At 35.9% G+C, this 20,519-nt stretch overlaps 2 protein-coding genes across 2 annotated transcripts; both read left to right on the top strand.

Annotated features, from left to right (window-relative positions):
* Positions 1-4,886: 4,886 nt before the first annotated feature.
* On the top strand, positions 4,887-7,810 carry LOC117638399. The gene is made up of 5 exons (XM_034373532.1): positions 4,887-4,932; positions 5,195-5,712; positions 5,826-6,681; positions 6,802-6,974; positions 7,085-7,810. Exons 1-5 carry the CDS (start codon positions 4,887-4,889, stop codon positions 7,808-7,810), a joined length of 2,319 nt encoding a protein of 772 aa, XP_034229423.1.
* A 7,378-nt stretch (positions 7,811-15,188) lies between these two features.
* On the top strand, positions 15,189-16,709 carry LOC117637876 (protein FLOURY 1-like). Its single transcript, XM_034372922.1, has one exon. It carries the CDS (start codon positions 15,626-15,628, stop codon positions 16,505-16,507), a length of 882 nt encoding a protein of 293 aa, XP_034228813.1. The 5' UTR covers positions 15,189-15,625; the 3' UTR covers positions 16,508-16,709.
* The last annotated feature ends 3,810 nt before the right edge of the window (positions 16,710-20,519 follow it).

The raw sequence follows: 20,519 nt of genomic DNA, 5'->3' as shown, positions 1-20,519 counted from the left end.
CACCCTCTTCCCTTCTGAACACTTGGTCCAAATTTTTTTCGAGTGTACAGAAAGCAGACTTGCGCGACGCTGTCCATATTCGTCGCGCAATCTCTCAGCCCAATAAACCCTAAACCTCAAATTTTGGCGGAATTACAACATTGTGCGACGAATAAGTTTAATTGGTCGGACAAAGCCTGCAGAAAATAGTCTTGCACGATGAACGCAGACTTCGTCGTCGCGCAATCTCAATCAGCCCTTTCACCCTCTTCCCCCTTGAACACTTGGTCCAAATTTTTTTCAAGTGTACAGAAAGCAGACTTGCGCGAAGTTGTCCATATTCGTCGCGCAATCTGTCTGCCCAATAAACCCTAAACCCTAAACCCCAAATTTTGGCGGAATAACAACATTGCGTGACGAATACGGACAGCGACGCGCAAAGTTTTCAATCTCTCCTGCTAAACCCTAAGTCCTAAAATTTTGGCGGATTGACAACCTTGCACGACGAAATACATTTCTATCGGTGGCACAAAACCGCGCAACCCTACCCTGATACCAAATTTTGGCGGACTCACAATATTGCGCGACGGAAGTTATACTTATGTCGTCGCGCACGAGTCATTTAAAATATTTTGCGCAACGCTTTTATTTATTCGTCACGCAAAATCGAATAAAATTTCAAAAACAATGCGATGGCCTCCTTCTTCCCCAAATTCTGATTTATGCCCTAACTCTCTCTCTTTCTCTGCTGTCACCTCAGCCCCCTACCCCAGTGGAATTTGGACCGCGCCGCCACAACCTTGGTGCCCCGGAGCTTCCCCGCCGTCACTGTCAAGCCAGCTGCCATAATTTCCTCGGTTTTCACTGAATCTGCGCCGCCATCGTTCTCTCTCCTCCGGCAACCAAATCCGACACCTGAGGTATGGTTTCTGGACTTTTTTTTTTGCTTTAGCTGATGGTTGGGTAGGATTTCAGGAATTGTTTCAATAGGGCAATGGATTTGAAACCCTAAGTTTCGCCTGGTTTTTGAATTTCAATTCCGGCCACTTCTGGTCATTTTTCGGGGTAGGTCCGAGAACAAAAGTGGCTCCAATTGATATTTTCAACCTAGGGTAGGAACCTTGGCCCTTAGTTTTTAGAATTTTCCAGCGATTGGTGTCGCTTTGGACACCCACGCGCTGCCGACGCGTGTGTTGGGGCGTGGGATACTGTAGCAGTCATGCATTGGGTCCCAGTGCAATCCCCTAGTTGTCAAGAGTGCGTAGGTCTTTTCCGATTGGAATTTGGTTACCGTTTGAGTCTCGATCGGATTTTGTCTATTGTGCGATTTCCGGGTTTGTTATGTTCATACCGTTGGATCGAACTCAAACTCAGGTATGGTGTACCTTGTATTTCTAGGATCGTATAGGATTCGACGGATCGTGGATCGTGGATCGGAGTCCTGGATACTCCGAACTCGCAAACCCTAGGTCAATAATCTTAATAAAATTGTATGTGCTTTCAAATATTCGTATATTTTATTAATTTGTATGTGTATTAATGAAATTGTGCAGATGTCAGACTTGATTAGACATCGTAGGGCGTTGACGACTACGCAGAGTTCGGAGCCCCCGGCTCAGCCGACATCTGCTGCCACTGCCCCAGCACTGATGGACCACTTGGCAGTTGGTCCTGCGAGGTCCCAGGCGCCTGCTTCATCGGCTTCATTAGTGGCGTAGCCTCTTAGCGCCAGGCGGCGTCATCGGCCCGCCAGCACCACCGACACCCCATCCACTGATGCGTCGGGGTCACAGCCAGGTATAGATTTCCTTAAACTCAAGTTATTTTTATTTTTGTTTTTTGTTTTTGTGTGTGTATTTTATAGTTAAATTTGTTATTTATTTAACATTAATGTCATCTTTCTTTGCAGCCAAGAAGAACACCCGAGGGCCGTGTCGGCAGTTGAAGACGGCGAAGGTCACCCGGGTGACCAACAGTCGTATCAACATCGGATACGACGAGCGACATCGGGCTGCACCGACGGCGGAGTTGCATAGCTCCTTGGCCCACGACATTGGTCATGTCGTTCGGAGCCATTGCCCGATGAAATGGAAGTCTTGGAAGGTCATGCCTGACGAGATCAAGACGGAGGTTCGCGGCCAGTTGTCGGTATGTAGGCCTTTTAATTCTTTTTCTTTCAAACTTTATATTTCTATTATTTAAATGTATGTAATTAATTTATTGCAGACGAACTACAACTTGGAGGACCTCGACGACGAGTCGTTGGCGTACGTCAACAGACTCTTCTCTGAGAGGTACAAACAGTGGAAGAGCGACTTGCACCACTATTTTGAGGCGTTTGATGATCCGCAAGTCGCTCTTCAGGAGGGTTGCCCGAAGGAGCTTGAGGGGCGGGAGGATAGTTGGGCGTGGCTCTGCGCTCATTTTCAGGCGTCCGCTTTTGTGGTAATTTGTAATATGAATTTCAAATTTATTATATTTTTCTTACTAATGTTTTTTTAATTTTTTATATTTAATTTCAATTTCAACTAATACGTTTTTTTTTTTGTATAACAGAATAAAGCCAAAGTCAATAAGGGCAATAGGAAGAAGAAGACTCTTCTCCATCATTCAGGTTCCAGGCCCTTCTCCTATAGGATGGATGCACGGCGGCATGTAATAATAAAATAATTTTTAATATTTCATTATTCTTAATTTATTTTTTCATACTAATATTTTTCTTCTCTTGTTCAATTTAGGAGGGGTCCAAATTCCCAGAGATCGACGTCTTTGGCGACGTTTATGTTCGACCTGGGGATGAGTTGGCCGAGTCTCTTCATGTGAGTATTATTTAATTTTAATTCTTATGTTACGCATTCAAGTTTAAAGGTTATTATATGAATGTTTTAATTTATATTTTATGTTATGCTAAACAGACGACGATGGTGGAGAGGAGCCAGTTGGTTCTTCAGGAGTCCGCCTCCCAACTTCCTCCCGATACTCCGATCGAGTCTGTGGATCCTCCACAGGATGCTGGGTTTCAGATCTTGACGGAGACATTGGATCAGACTCTAGGGAGAAGACCGGGGACATATTGTCGAGGGATGGGGAATGCCAGGTGGAGGGAACCCAGACCCCGTTCATCAGTGCAGTCAAACAGTCAGGTCACTACTTTGACAGCACAGGTGGCCACTCTTCATAGTCAGATGTCTGTCATTCTGCAGTCCCTCGCACAGTCCGGCATTCCAGTCCCGCATTTTGATGCGCCAACCTCCGAGCCTGAGCATCCCCACCAGACGACGGCCCCTGTAGACCCCCAAACCTCTGAATTGCATGTGCCATACGACAATGTAGATTTTGGAACATTATTTGATTAGTTTTTTTATTTTCATAATTATTTTTTAAATATTTCTCTTGCAGCATACATTTATTTTATTTTATATAATAAATCTGTTCTTTGCAATTCATTTTTTTTATTGGAATTTCATTTTATTACCAAAAAGAAAAAAACCAAATTTATTTTTTATTAAAAAAACGTAATATTAAAATTAAATAATATTTATATATATTAATTTTGCTCGACGAAACCTTTCTCGTTGCGCAAATTCACATATTACGAAATAAAAATGATACATTTTTTTTAAATACATATAATTTATTCTTGCGCGATGAATCGTTTCGTCGCGCAAAAAGGATATGCGCGACAACAGTTTTTCGTCGCATAAAATGTGTAGACACGAATTGCGCGACGAAGAACTCTTGGTGCCGCAAATGTCTACGAGACGTATCGCGCGACAAATATTATCCTACGTGCATTGTCGTGCGAGGAACTGTTGTGTCGTCTCTGAACCTTTTGTGTAACGAAGGGTAACCGTCGCACAATTTTGCGTGACGAGTGAAACAATTGGTCGCGCAAAGTCTTTCTTCACGCTCTTTGCGCGACAGATTGTGCGCGACTAATTTTCTGTTGCGTTTGAGTTTGTGTGACTAAATGTAACTTTGTGCGACGAAATTATCTTCGTCGCGCAAATCATAAAATGTAGTAGTGAGTTATGTGATAAATTGTATTTGAAAAAATGCTGTGAGTAGTCAAAGTGTTTGATAAATTTTTATCAGAAGTGCTTTTAGTATGTATAATGGTATGATATTGAAATTAATATATATGTTCTTTTACAATACTTTTATAATTTTTTTATAATCTTAATAATAATATACAATTATTAAAATAAATAAAAACTTGAGAAGGAAAAAGGCCTCTTTTCTCTCTTTCCTTTTTCTCTCATTTTTTTTTCCTCCTTTTTTTCTTTTCTGTCAACCCTTCTTCTCCATTCTTCTCTATTTCTCTCGTCAATCTCTTCGCTTTTGGCAAGAAAAAGAACTAAAACAGTCAATTATAAATTTAAAAAACACCAACCCTTTTTTCAGCCCTTTTTTGGTCAGAATTCTTCCTCTTCCTCTTGCTTTCTCGCCCATCAATTTCCCCAATAAGATTTCATGAATTCTAGAGAAATTCATGAGGCTCGCCAAGCCAACTGTTAGAATGGAGGAATCGGATCTGTGGAGAGAAGCAGTGGCTGGAGAAGGATACGCTAGTCTTTTTATTATTTCCTTTTTGGGCTTAAATGTCAAAATAGTCCATGTGTTTTACCCATTCGGCCAATTTAGTCCCTGTATTTTTAATTGGGCTAATTTAGTCCCTGTGTTTACATCTGTTAGCCAATGTAGGACAATCTGTCAAATAGACGTTACAATAGACATGTGCATAACACGTGAGTGGGCATAAAGGTATTTTAACACAAACCAAAACCCTCGTGACTCTATTCCTTGGTGCCAATGACAATTGCCGTAGTCTGCGTTCATGAGAATTGGGGTTTCAAATTCAATCAGTTCCTTTGAATATCAATCACTTCACTTGAGTTCGAATAAAGATGGCAAGGAGACGAATCGAATCTGATAGAGGCTCAATCAACCCAGGTAAGTATTCTCGAGTTTGGACCCTATGCTTGTTTTCCTTCAGTGACTCGTTGTTGGTACACATGTCATGCTTGTTAACTATTTTTTTCGCTTTCTTGGTTTCTTCTTTTGCTGCTTGTTTGTTTTGCTGCTTTGCTTTAATGGAAATCTCTTTAACCAAAGAAAAAAGGACCAATCTCAATAAGAGTACCAATCTCAAACCATATGTTGTGCAGATAAAAAAATTCTTTATTAATAAAAGTCTATTACTTTTGTTGTGTAGATGCTGATCACATGACTATTGAATTTAGATACGGTGGAAATTTTGTGCACACTCCAAGAACCCATTATATAAATGGTATGGTGACTTATTTTGATAATGTAGATGTTGATAGGTTGTCTACATTAGAAATCAAAGACATGATACAAGAGTTGGGTGTTCAAAACTCCAAATATTTTTATTACACACTTCCAGGCCATGGACCAGCAGATGGTCTTTATGCATTGGAGAAAGATGAACACATTTTAGGTTTTGTTCGCTCAATACCTAGGAATAGGCAAATGACTGTCTATGTAGAGCATGATAGTGATGTTCATGAGGTTATTGGTGACTTAACCCAACCACCAATGTCACAAGCTAATATAGATTATGGAGAATCATTTAATGAAATCCATGATGACCTGTTTAGTCAAGTTGATGAAAATAGGTATGGTTCATATAGTCTCAGCAATGATCACTTATTTCAAGAAGAGAGAAGTGCTTTGTATCATGGTGAGCCTCAAGATTTTTATGATGTACCGGTACATACTAATGAGTATGAATATGATGGTGATGGTGATGATAAAACAAAAGGTTCCAATTATGAGGAAAGTGATAATGTGGTAATAATTATGATTCTGAATTTTATGATGAGGACAATGATGCCATGTTGGACGATGATAATTTCTATGATGATGCAGTGGATACACTAGAGACTTTCATCGGATGTGGTAAGAAACAAAAAAACAATTGGGAGACAAATATACAGGTTGAGGATATGAACATGGATGAAAAGCAATATAACTCAGATGAGTTACATTCAGCATCAAACTCTTATGAAGAAGGAACTACTCGTAAGTACAAAGAGTTTAATATTGATACTGATATGGACAACCCACAGTTCGATGTTGGGATGAAATTTCCAAGTAAAAAGGTCTTGAAACAGGCTATACAAATTTATGGAGCTTTAAGGTCATATGAATGCAAGGTAGTGAAAAATGATAAGTTCAGGTTGTCTGCTAAGTGCAAAGAAGGTTGTAAGTGGAGGTTGTATGCTTCTTTGATGCAGGGAGAAAACACTTATCAAATTAAGAGCTACACTCCTAAGCATTCATGTTCCAAAGGTTTCCATAACAAAAACATCACTTCAACTTTCCTTTCTCAAAGGTATATGAGTAGGATTAAAGATGATCCTAAGATTAAAAAGACAACGCTTCAATCAGAAGTTCATAGAGAATTGGGATATGAAGTTTCTACAGATCAATGTTATAAAGCTAAGAGGAAGGCTCAAACTTTGATTGAGGGAACTTATGCTCAACAATACGAAAAGTTATGGGAGTATTGTGAAGAGATTAGACAGACTAATAACGGCAGTAGTATGTTGATGAAGGTGGATCCTCCTCATTTTCAAAGGCTTTATGTGTGTTTGGACGCATGCAAAAAGGGGTTTATAGCAGGTTGTAGACCTTTAATAGGCGTTGACGCCTGTCACCTAAAGGGAACATTTCAAGGTAAATATTTTTAGTACTTTTATTTGACATTAACTTATGTGGATGTAATATTAATTTAATATATATTAATAAATATAATATTTATTTATTTCTTTACATAGTAATTTAATATAATGGTAGGGCAATTACTTGTAGCCGTGGGTATTGATGCAAATGATAATATATACCCTATTGCTTATGCGGTTGCTGAGTTGGAGAGTAAAGACTCTTGGTGTTGGTTTCTCCAACTTTTAATTGAGGATCTTGGTCAAGTTAGTGAATATGGTTGGACTTTCATTTCAGATCAACAAAAGGTAAGTAATTGCTTTCATTGCAATTGGTTTTTACTTTATATTGTTGCTTTCAATTACGAGCTGCTCCAATATATTTTTTAACTTCATAAGAAATGATTTTATATGCCTAGGGTTTGGATAAAGCTTTTGAATTAGTGGTGCCTAAAGCGTCTCATAGATGGTGTGTGCGGCATCTGTATGGAAATTTCAAGGAAAAATTTAAGGGTCAGGCATTGAAAGATCAATTGTGGAGTGCAGCCATGTCATCAAATGAAGTAGATTTTAATTGTGAGATGGAAAAACTAAGAGGCTTAGATGAAGAAGCTTATGGTTGGTTGAAAAATAGGGATCCAAATATGTGGGCTAGGCATAGATTCAGTCCTAGAACCAAGTGTGACATGTTATTGAACAACTTGTGTGAGTGTTTTAATTCTTGGATTTTGGCTGCAAGGGATAAACCAATACTTACGATGCTTGAGATGATTAGGTGCAAAATAATGAGAAGGTTACAAGTTAAGAGGGACTTGATTAGTAAATGTGAGGGTCCAATTTGTCCAAAGATCCAAGGCAAGCTAGAGAAAAACAAGACTTTATCTCATAGATTCAGACCAATGTATTGTGGCAATGGATTGTTCCAAGTGGGGGACACATTAGTTGATCAACATTCTGTGAATTTGTGGACCAGAACCTGTAGTTGCAGGAGGTGGGAGCTCAATGGAATACCCTGCATGCATGCAGTTTCTACTATATTCCATAATAGGCAAGAAGCTGAACAATTTGTGGATAAATGTTACACACCAGAGGCTTATTTGAGAGCTTATTCTCCAGTCATACAACCAGTCAAGAGTATGAAGTAGTGGCCAACAGTTAACCAAACACCTGTCCTACCACCAATGTAAAGAAGCAACCTGGGAGGCCTAAAAAAAGGAGAATAATAAAGGATTCTGAAATGGAAAAGAATAAGGATCCCACCAAATTGGGTAAGAAGGGGGGTACTAAAACATGTACAAAGTGTTGGGAGAGAGGCCACAATAGAACAACATGCAAAAATCAACCTCGAGAAGCTCAAAGTGGTGTTTATGTTGACAAAAGGTGGGCTTATAAATTTCAAGATGGCAGCCATCGTGGGGGTATGAGGAACAATGAAATGGACAGTAGCAGTGGAAGTTTTGGAGAAAACCAAACTCCTCCAACTCAGAGCTCTAACGTACAACAAAGTTGTGGTGGATTCTTTGTGGCACAAGGGGATGTAACTGGAGAGCCATCAAGACATGGTCTTAAGAAGAATACAAGACCACCTAAATTGCCAGTAAGAAATAATATATTTGTTACTTTTTAAAATAATTATTATTATTAATTTTCATGTTTTAATGTTTCTTTCTTTGTTGTTTTTACTTGTGGTAGTTGAAGAAAGCTACAAAAACACATAAGGTAACAGTGAACAAATCCCAACCTAGATACTTTAATCCTGCCAATGTAAGATTTTTGTTACACTTCATGCTTCATTTTATTAAAACAACTCCCAACCTATGCATATATTCTAATAGTTGCTTATTGCAGTTTCATCCACCTCAAGAAATTGTACAACCAACCATCACCACGGGTTTTAGAGGGGGTACTTTCATTACACCAAATGCGCCAAGGATCCCAATTGCAAGTCAAATATCGACAAGGCCAGTTGTAACCCCTTCTTTGCAAGCCAGGACTCCGATGCTACAAACAGCCCCAAAGTCTAATATGTCCAGGCCTAGAGGGGTCACTTGCATCACACCAAATCTGACAAGTACAATTACAGTCCCAACTTCTTTGCAAGCCAGGCCTCTAATGCCACAAGCAGCCTCATACTCCCATATGTCTAGGCCTAGCATGCACACCACACCACAAAGTTCATTTCGAACTTCAAAGCCATGGAAACCACCTAGTAAAGTTGCTTGTACAAAAAAAGCAACTACAAGTTCACAAAAAAAGCATATTTGATTCTATTTTGAGCTTTTTTGGTATTTTTGGGCAGTTGAAACAAAGTTATTTTGTGAAGAGAAGACCATGTAGTACTCGTCTTTCGTGCAGATTCAATTTTATTTTGTTGGTTTGGAATTAAGGCATGGAATTGCTTTTTGGTACATGTACATTGAAACTCAAACTAGTTTTTTGTGATCTTGATGTATTGTCAATAATGGATTTGCTTTTTCTTTGGTACTGATGGGGATGTACTTGGGAAGAACGGATTTTCTTGTCAAGAATGAATTTGCTTTTTCTTTGATTCTATTAAAGTTGTTTCTGTAACAAATTAAGTACCTCACACAATACCAAATACCAGTCATCACTGTCATATAAACAGAGCACTCTTGACAAGCCAAGCTAATCCAAGGATGACCTTTAATGCTACCAATCCTGTTAGTTTTTGTACGGTGGATGTTTCATGCAACTTTTTTTTCTTTTCTAAACTTTACAAACCAATAAGTGCCAACAAACAATTTTGACACATATGTAAAAATGCATTAGATCCAATATACCCAAGTCACAAGAATTGTGCTTGAAATAGATCTTGGCATAAATTCACCTCGTTGAAACCTTTGCTAAAAAGAAAACTTGAAGCTTTGGTGGCTATCATCTCGTGAAGTCCAAGCTTGGTGGACCCCGGTTTTGGTTTTGAGATCTCTGCATTCCTTCTATTTTTTTCTCTCTTTTTGGGTACAATACAGGGCCAAACACCCAAAACCAAACAAACTACATAGGAATCAACCTTGAATTAGGGATACTGTAGCATCAGCAGCAGGAACATTATTAAGGAAGAAAGGTTCCATATCCAAAACGTGAAGGCCCAGAGGGCAATCATAGCTCTTGGCAGCTAAGGCATCAACAACCTTATTTTGTTCACGTACGGTAAACATGAGAGCGGGACCCAACCCAAACACCATGGAACTGCAATTTACAGCAATCACCATGAGAGAGAGAGAGAGAGAGAGAGAGAGAGAGAGAGAGAGAGAGAGAGAGAGAGAGATCTAGATTCGATTTGTCTCCTTGCTCTCTTTATGCAGACTCACGTGAACGGGTTGATATTCAAGGGAACTAATAAAATTTGAAAACCACAATTGTCATGAATGCCAAGGAAAAGAGTTGCGAGCGTTTCAGCGATTGAGTTTGTGTTAAAATACCTTTATGCCCACTCACGTGCTATGCACATGTCTATTTTAACGTCTATTTGACAGATTGTCCTACATTGGCTAACAAATGTAAACACAGAGACTAAATTAGCCAAATTAAAAACACAGGGACTAAATTGTCCGAATGGGTAAAACACAGGGACCATTTTGACATTTAAGCCTTCTTTTTGTTTCAGACCTAGCCCAAAACGACGTCGTTTTGGCCAGGTAATTTAAAAACTTCCCTGGGCCAAAACGACATCGTTTTTCCCAGGTTGTTTTAAAAAAAAGAAGTCCCGCGGCAGCCTTCTTCTTCAGGCTGCAAACCCTTGGTTCTTTCAGTCATTTCGTCGACCACTTGGTGTGCAGCTCCAAGAGGTCGCACCAGCAGCTCCAAGGGACCTCTAAGCTTATTTCCATGGCTTCCAAGAGGACGTGCAACCCCACTGACCCCACTGTGGCTCCGCATCTGGGTAAGGGTCAGTAACTTCTATGACTGCAAGTGTCCCCTGCAAACTCAAGGCATAAAACTTACGTTCAAATCCAATGGCATTGGTGAACTGCATGTAACGGCGTCGTTCTGACTTGTCCCAATGGTGTTGAGGGTCAGTAATTGTGCAATCTTGTTTTACCCAAGCATATTCACTGCCTCCTTGTATCTTGTAGAACATGAAAGCTGGATGGCTCATACCAGTTAAGACCATTACTGTGAGAGATTTACCATGGCATTTATCTTCCTTTGCAGAGGACAAGGCTGCACATTTAAATGGAACATTGGCATCCCACTGTGGTAGGTCCAACTTGAGGCTCTTAACTGGGTCCCACACACAATACTGAAGAGGATTGTGAGATGCTTTGGCAATGAGTAACCCATTTGTGGACCCTACAAGGTGGTGTGATAAATTCTGATGTTGCTTTCTTGGGTCCCAGAAGAAGTGATATGTGAAGGGTGTGATTTGCCGATTTTGGAGGGAATAAGTGTAGATTTCTGGGGTTAAGATGGCTCTTGGGATTTTGAGGCATGGAATTGTTGGGTTTGGAATATTATTGAAATGATACTGGTCATGATTTTTGTCATGATGACCGTTGGATTGGGAGATTGCTAACCATGGATGCGATGAAGGGTTGTGATTGCATTTCCTTGGTGCTGACCTCCATGAATTGGACACACCTTGAAAACTCATGTTTTGCATTATAGTCGAGTCCTTTTGGATTAAGTTGACAAGCTGTGGTGAAAGATCTGGCCATGACTTGGTCAATCTGCCTTCCTTGTTACTTGAGCCACGCTTCTTCTTCTTCTCACTCACCTTTTCAGCCATCATGAAGTTTCTCTCTGTGTGTGTATATGAGAGAGAGAGAGAGAGAGGTTTGAGATCTTAGCTTAGAGCTTACAAGTGAGGTCCTAAAAATAAAGAATAGATGTAACCTCCGAGTTCCCTTCTTTTTTTTTCCCCCATGAAACGTGACCTCCAAGTTCTAAGCATTGTTAGTTGACCAAAATGTATATTTTTTAAAAGCTCTGAGCATTTGAAAACAACAAATTATGTCTTTGCAATGATTAATTTGACCTGAATTCATACATCACCTTGCACTGCAGGTTTTTTTTTTCCCTAAAAACTAATCAGTTTTTTAGTTGTTCTATGGGGCTTTAAGTTTTACTACTTGGGCCTTTTGTTCTGCGTTCTGTAGGGCTCCTAGCTTGTTAGGCTTTTTTATGAAATGTATTTCAGTCCATAAAATAAAGTTTGTGATATTTTTTTTATAAAGTTTTTCTGCTAAATATATAATCAGTGTGACATTATAAAGGGTTTCTCTAGTAAAAATGTCCTTAATTAAGAAAAATAATGACATTAAATTTCTGGGTTGTAATCTCTTGAAGGATTATGGATGCAAAACATGGCCAAATCGAAAGTTAGTCATTTGAGTAGCAGCATTTTTCATTAAGTTCTATTCAACGATTTATGGTTTTTTTTTTTTTTTTTTTTTTTTTTTTTCACGTTTTGGATAACCAAATAGTTTTTTTTTATCCAAATAAAATTTGCAGGATGACATTTGAATGAAAACCAAAAATATAGACGGTTCCCATTTTTTGTCTGCATTTATGGGGTAGCCCTATAAAGGAATTTTTTTAAAGGACATCCTTGACATAAACAAAAAAATTCTATATAAATAGATGAAAATGTTAGTATAAATAACGAATGAAAATTGGATTAGATCCCTTCATTATTCATTTCCTAGGGACTTTTATCACCAGCCTGGTGAATTCCAACAAGATCTTTCTAGGTAAAGCTCATTTTGATTGGTATTTACATACAGATTCCAGGCAGCTAGCACCATTTTCCAACAACAAAAAACATTTGTTGACAGATTTATTCCACTTGCTATATGTTAAAAAAAAGAGAATGAAACTTGGTTATTCCACTTGCTATATGTTAAAAGCTTTCAAAAGGGTGGGGATTTACATGACAGAGATGGTAGGTCTGTCTTTTGGCCTGCTGTTAATCGATCGAAGTTCAATTGTGCAAGCCTTTCGTCATTTTTATTAACAATGTTAGACTGTCGTTGTATATATAGTTTTGAAAAAACAATAAATATAATATGTAAATAGAATACCGCTTCAGTTAATAATATAATTGTAATGATATATAAAACGGTTTATTGGTAAAAAACATTTTAGAAAAAGTGAGAAATCGACGACATAATCGCAATAAAAAGTGAATGCTCTTAACAATTTGAACTGCGACCTTCTTGAAAAGATTCAACTATTTACTTTACAAGGATTGGAATCTGAGAACTCTTGCTTTAAGAGCAAAAGGTTCAAGTTTTTATTTCACTATGGGAGTGGAACCCAAGATCTCTTGCTTAACTAAAATCTGTGGACTATAATGCTTATTTTGTTTTGGATCGATAAAGTATTTTTCCACACACAAACCAAAAAAAAGATGTAGATTAAAAGGTGTACACTAGCAAAAAACCAAACATGAAAACTAGTGTACATGGGAACAAACTTGCAGAAACCAAAATTAACAAGAAATACTAGCTTTCATTCACAGGAGTTCAAGAGATTGTGGTCACCCACCGTTGGATATTAATCCAATGGTTCAAAAAAGTTTCTTAAAAGGAGTGCAAGAGTGAGTGAACCATTGAATTTACATCCAACGGTGAGTGGCCACAAATCTCTTGGACCCCTGTAGTCCAAGATATCAGAACTGTTCATTTTAAATCACAAACAACTACATAACATCAAAGCATTAATAAAAAAATAAAAGAATCAGAAATTACAGTCTCTATCTCTTGGACCACAGGAGTCCAAGAGATTGTGGTCACCCACCGTTGGATATTAATCCAATGGTTCAAAATGATATATATAAATGCAATATGACATAAATGATTATTACCCGATTCAAGTCAACCGTTGAATTTACATCCAACGGTGAGTGACCATAAATCTCTTGGACTACAGGGGTCCAAGAGATCAGGACTGTCAGAAATTATATAATACCGTATTTGCTATAAATTAATAAATAAGACATATTACATCAATATTACACCAATATCGTATTTGCTATAAATAACAGTAGATCCATATATACACAAATAAGTCATTGTCATATTAGTCATGGTATCTATTTTAGAAAGGAAATAGTCGATCGTAGTATTTTTCTTTTTTCTTGCAGCATAAGAAAGAAATAGTCATCACAGTATTTTAATTAATATAAGTAGAATTCCTCTGTTTACTACTCTTTCTTTGGTTATAACTTATACTTGAGGGAATCAAACCCTATATATATATATATATATATATTCTAATCTTAATCCATTATCCCGTTTCCTTTAGAAAAATTATGTGAATCATGAAACATTTCCTCATATTTATAATTTTCTGGAAATTTTAGGTCATCAAGGTGGGGTCTTTTTTTTTTTTTCCTTCTGCTCAATCTCCAAACATTAAGAATCATGAAATTGTACACGAGTGTTATACAATCGTCTCATCACAATTCAAAGAATGATGAGCCAAAAATGAGGAACCATATTACATCATCTACATATGACTTCACGTTAGTATGAATATGCACAGCGGGCGGTCCTGAGGTTGTGCAAGTGGTGCCATTGCACTGTGTCCCCAATTTTTAAGGGCCCCGAAATTTTTTTACGTGTATATCATGTAAACTAATATTATAGGTATTATATATGTACGCAGGAAAGTAACACAAGTGTGTATTTAGTTGAGTTGGAATTCATCCCCTTGATTTTAGTAGGCAAGTTGGGTGCAAGTCCATATTGTGTCATTTAGAAGTTATATTTTTACATTTCTATTCTCTTTTTTATTGTTAACACCAGAAAAAAAAAAAAAAAAAAAAAAAAAAAAAGGAAACGTGTCAAAGAATAGGAAAGCAATATATACAAGCTTTCTCCAATCAGACAAAAAAAGTTCATGTCTTCTTCCTCTTCCATTTTCTCAAATTGAAACATTAAAACTTTTACGAATGTTATTTATGATTGCTATTGCATGCACTAGATGATGAATTTTAGTTATTAAAAAAATTGTTTTATGGTGTCAAGTCATGGAAATTTTTTATATAAAATTATTTCATATTAGATTTAGGGTTCTTGTTTACGTTTCGCACAAAACCCTCGAAATCTCAGGACTGGTCACACAAAAAAATTATCCATACTATACACACACATAAGAGTAAGACACATTTTGACCCCCAAAAAAAAAAAAAAAAAGAGTAAGACACATCATATCATGATCTCAAAAATAAATTCCAAAATAAGTGCTAAAATCCCTGTGGTTAGTGTACGTTAGATTATACATCTCTACGTTGAGACAGACAGCCGTTCGACGGCCATTAGCTGACACTCTATCTAACATAAACGTCCCTGGACTTGTCATCATTTACAGAAATGCCACAAAATCCGTAATGTACCAACGGTCCTCTCTGCAATAAGAGGGAGTGAGGGCTCTGCTGACATCTCTCTCTTCTCTCATGACTTTACCAAATCTTACTTCTATAATTGTTATAATTGCGACATTTGTGGCCAAAATTATATATAAATGGCACCAAAAAAATAGACAAACCCACAACATCCACATTGGTCTCATCATCTCTATTTTTGCCTTAACGAGTCCCCCCTCCTTGTTTTCTACGCCGTTTGTTTTTAATTTCCAATATCCCCAACTCATCTCCTCACTGTTTAGTGCATCTAAACTTTCTGGCTCTCTCGAGTGGTAAGGCTTACACTTATTTGGGAAATTATTTTACTGACTTTTAATTTAATCATTTTTATAAGCAAAGAAGCAAAGAAAAGGTAAAATCCAGTTGGATTTTGTATAAATTCTCTCTGAATTTCATACATGCCCAAGATTTCTTGCTTAAAATAAATGTATGAGTATAAATATCAAGGTTGGATTGGATTTGGGTGAGTTGGGAGAAGCAGATGCAGATTTTGGGTCGGTTTTGCTTGTTGGTTGTGTTTTGCTATGTTTTTTAGAGGGTTTTGCAGATTTTCTTGGGGATTTTGGACATGGAGTGTGCTTCATGTATCAAGCTTTTGAGTCAGGGGAGTGATTTTGGATGTGGGTTTTTTATGTTTGGCCGTTTCTCACTAGTTTTCAAGCTGTTGGGGCTGTTCTTGGTGTTTGTGTTGGGGTTAAAGGTTTTGCAAGTTGGCTGTCATGCCAAGTGTTTGATAGAATTTTTATGTGATTTTAGAGGGAAAGCAAGTGAAGTGAGAAATGGGTTTTGTTCAAAACGTGGTTTTGATGAAGTTTATGCTCCAAAATCGTTGGAGAATTCACAACCACTGAATGCAGATGGCTTGGCCTTCAGCAAAAAAATCAAGGCCGAAGCTGCTGCAGAAGATGAAGCTGATGATGTTGATGATGCTGCTGCTGCTGCTGATGATGATGATGATGATGGTGATGGTGATAAGGAGGAAAGTATTTGTTGCAATGAGGATGGAGAATTTGATGTTTTGGCATTGACAAAATCAGTAAAGATCGAGCGGCGAAAAACAAACGAGGCTCGTGTCGAGCTCGAGAAGGAAAGGATGGCAGCAGCATCTGCAGCTGAGGAAACAATGGCCATGATCTTGCGTCTTCAAAATGAGAAAAGCTGTATTGAAATCCAAGCCAATCAGTACCGTCGGATGGCTGAACAGAAGCAGCAGTATGATGAAGAAGTGATTCAATCGTTACAGTGGATTATAATGAAGCACAAATCCGAGAGGAGTCTATTGCAAGAGCAACTGACGCTGTGCAAACAAAAGCTACAACAATATGCTGAGGTTGATGAAAGGCATCAACCCGAAGATGGCGATCCAAGGGCGAACGATGGCATGGATGACATGCTTGACGTCGATTCATGGGAGAGACCACAGAACCACATTGTAGATTCGAATCTTTAATAACAAGAGGACTAACTTATTACTTGGAAGTCCTGGATAACAGGGATGATGCGCTCGATGTGAATATATGTTAAGCTAGTGAATAAATATGATCTACGATGTGGTTCATAAATTTAGTACAAATAATTTTCCTTTTTATTTTTCTGAAGCACATATTGAATTATGCATTTATATAGCTTAAACTTCTCTCTTTATTTGGAGATTTGAGAATGAGATAAGAAATTGCAGAGCATCCATGTAATCCTGTAAATTATGTTAAGTGCTGCACAATGCACTCTTTTTTATATTGATTTAGGTTGATAATTATATGATAATTGGTATTAAGATCATGCCCAATTCTAATGATGTAATGAGTGAATATGTTTAAGAATGTTGAATATTAATCATCATTCTATGATTTAGCTTTGTCTCTTTAGAATTGTCCCAATGTATAAAACAGGACCACATACAAAGTCTTAATATATTAGTGGATTTTTTTTTTCTTTTTTGTGGGGGTCTGATTTAGTAGTTTTTAGGGCTGCACAGAATCCAAACCAATCCACTAAAATCAACCAATTTAATCCAATTTAATCCAATTCAATCCAATCCAATTTTATTGGTTTTGATCCAATCCAATCCAATTATTTTTCCCTAATATGCAAATATTTACCTTTCCTAGTGTTTGAACCTAAACCACCATTTATATTCCATTCACAACAACGCACTAACACAACTTCGTTGATATTCTTTCGAAAAAAATATATTAATATAGCTTAAACATTCTAGATTTCTAAATTTTTGTGTTGACTTTAGCGTTTCTTTTTTTAAGGAATGGATGTAACTTAAACTCTAAAATTTATTTATGTCTATAACATGGTATTTTCTAAACTTTATTTATGCATATTTTTGTCTAGATTTCTTTTTTTGTTTTTTTTTGTTTGTAGAACTTCGTGTTATAGTGTTGTTTTCTAAAATTTATTTATGTATATTTAGTACATACTTAATGGTATTTTCTATCGGATTGAATTCTATACGATTATCTTTGTGATTATCATATTTTCATATAAACTGATCTTATCGAATCCAATGTACATTAAATTAGATTGGATTGGATCCTGATATCCGAACACACTGGATCGGATTGTAAAATCTCAAATAAAATAAAATATTAGATTGAATTGGATTGATAAAATACGTACACCCCTAGTAGTTTTGTATGAAAGTGTCTTTTGGTAAATTTTAGGTTTAATTGTGCATTAATCATTTCTCTAGTGGTGAATGCCTTGTTCTTCAATAGAGTGCCACTATACCCACTTTTTTAAATTTCCCTTTTTGTAAATAATTTCAATAAAAAAAAATTAAAGTACATTTTTAATCCGTGTAGTTTTCGTAAAATTTCACTTTGATTGCTGTATTTTCCATTAATTTATTGTACAAAATCTGTCAATTTTACTCTTTCGGGTGCTACACACGTAACAGTTTTGTACCAAAAATTAAAGGGAGTTGAGGATGTTTGTTGGATTAGAACAATTTGCAAACTACAGGACCACATTCAATTCAATTGAAAATACAGGAATAAATGTAGAATTTTGTGAAAACTACCGAGACAAACATATTTTGTCCAAGATTTATTCTTACGTGAAATAAGACCAATCTCATATAAAAAAAAAAAAAGAAAAAAAGAATGACATCCACAGATTGCACAAGCAGCCATGAAAACGCACTATTGTGATTACCACATCAGCTTTTAATTTTTCAATTGAAGAACGTGAATTGGTTAGATTTAGAAATATTGGATCTCAAATTGATGAAATTGAAATATCAATGCTAATAATTTTGTTTAAATTGCTTTCAGGAGCTAATTGAAAATATAGAAGATAAATTCTTTTTGTAGGGTCTAGTGAGCAATTTTTATGGTTGATCTAGAATTTCCGTTTAATTAATTTTAGGCTAAATTATTGAAAATGCCCCCTGTAACTCAATTTCAATCTCAGTTTCCCCCCCTTAAACTCTAAGGGGTCGTTTGGTACACAGGCTTGGCTTGGATTGGCATTGACTAAATTTAGTACTATGTTTGTTACATTTAATTCTAGTCTTAGATGGGATTGCTAATACTGGGCACACCAAAAACACCACCTTATGAGGGGACTACTAAGCCCTTGTAGAAAGGGAGGATTAGCTAGTCCTATGTTCACCAATATATAAGATGCATATATTATATTATTATAATGTACATATATTACTATTATTACAATTATTATTATTATTACATACACATATACTATAATGTACATATATACATGTATATATATATAAACACATATATACATATATAATATATATAAATACATATAGATATATACACATATATTATTATTATAATATACTCATATACACATACATATTAATATTATAATAATAGCATACATGTATACATGTATATATGTAATATATATTATATTATATATTAATGTACATATATACACGTATATACATGTATATATATAAACACATATATACATATATAATATATAAATACGTATAGATCTATACACATATATTATTATTATAATATACCCATATACACATACATATAAATATTATAATAATAGCATATATGTATAATATATGTATATATATATATATTATATTATATATTATAATACATATATATATAAGTATATATACATATATGTGTATATATATATTATACTCATGTATGTATTATAATATACATATACACATGTATATACACATATACATTATATATTTATACTATATGTATGTATATTATAATATACATATATACATGTATATACATGTATATTATTATTATACCATACCCATATATATTATCTATTATAATATACATATATATATATATGTATGTATTATACCCATGTATATATTATAATATACAGATACACCTATATACACATATATTATATACATGTATATATGTATATATAATATATATACATATGTATTTTATAATATATATAATATATATGTATATATACATACATATATACACGTATATACATGTATATTATTATTATTATAACATACCCATATATATTATATATTATAATATACATACATATATATAAATATATGTATATGTATTATACCCATGTATATTAGAATATACATATATATACCTATATACACATATATATACATATATATACATGTATATATGTATATTATTATAATATATATGTACGTTTATATTATTTAAAATATAATATTATTATAATATACTTATATACATGTATATACACATATATGTTATATACATATACATATATATTATATATATATTATAAAATACATATATACATATATATAGATATTTTTGAAAAAATAAAAAAATTCTAGTCCTAATCCAAACATACACCAAACGTAGGATAAGTGTTATCCAACTTAGACCATGCCAAGCCAAGCCAAGCCAGTCCCTATGCATAGTCCATGCCAAGACAGTCCTGTGTAACAAACGAGCCCTAAGTGTCTCACTTTCCCCTATGAAACTCCATATAGTGTCTCACTTTGCCTGGATTCCATCCAGCCATAACAGAAGTCGTCAAACTTGCACACGTGACACCCATGTGCCATTTTTCTTGGTTCATCTGTCAATATAAGAATTTATGGGTATGAATTAACTCTGCAAAAATTGGTCCCAAATTGCAAACAATTGTGAACCCTCGAGACCTCCTTCAACAATTGAATTGAAGTTGCGATGGAGGGTCGGCAACGAAAGCATTGCCATTGTGGGGAAGCTCTGCCGAGTTCAGACCTCATGGACAGATTCCAACCCAGGTCGGAGGTTTCTAGTCTGCCCACTGGTAAGAACTACTTTAATATTTGTAGATTTTTACTTGTTTATGGTAGTTTTTGAAGGGAAGGAACATAGGTTGTTGCTTCTTTGAGTGGTTTGATCCAGAGATGTGTTCTCGTTCAAAGTATATAATACCTGGGTTGCTGAAGAATAGGAGAAGACTGGAACAAGATCTAGCCAAGCTTCGAGGTAGAG

This window comes from Prunus dulcis, chromosome 8 (genome assembly GCF_902201215.1).
Source record: "Prunus dulcis chromosome 8, ALMONDv2, whole genome shotgun sequence".
Lineage (NCBI taxonomy): Eukaryota > Viridiplantae > Streptophyta > Magnoliopsida > Rosales > Rosaceae > Prunus > Prunus dulcis.
Note: the sequence above shows the minus strand (reverse complement) of the source record. Positions and strands in the feature narration are given on the sequence as shown.

Coding starts and splice junctions, on each gene's coding strand:
- LOC117638399 (XM_034373532.1), top strand. CDS start 4,887: ATGGCAAGGAGACGAATCGAATCTGATAGAGGCTCAATCAACCCAG. Junction 6,682..6,801: donor CCTAAAGGGAACATTTCAAG/GTAAATATTTTT, acceptor ATATAATGGTAG/GGCAATTACTTGTAGCCGTG. Junction 6,975..7,084: donor TCATTTCAGATCAACAAAAG/GTAAGTAATTGC, acceptor TTATATGCCTAG/GGTTTGGATAAAGCTTTTGA.
- LOC117637876 (XM_034372922.1), top strand. CDS start 15,626: ATGGAGTGTGCTTCATGTATCAAGCTTTTGAGTCAGGGGAGTGATTTT.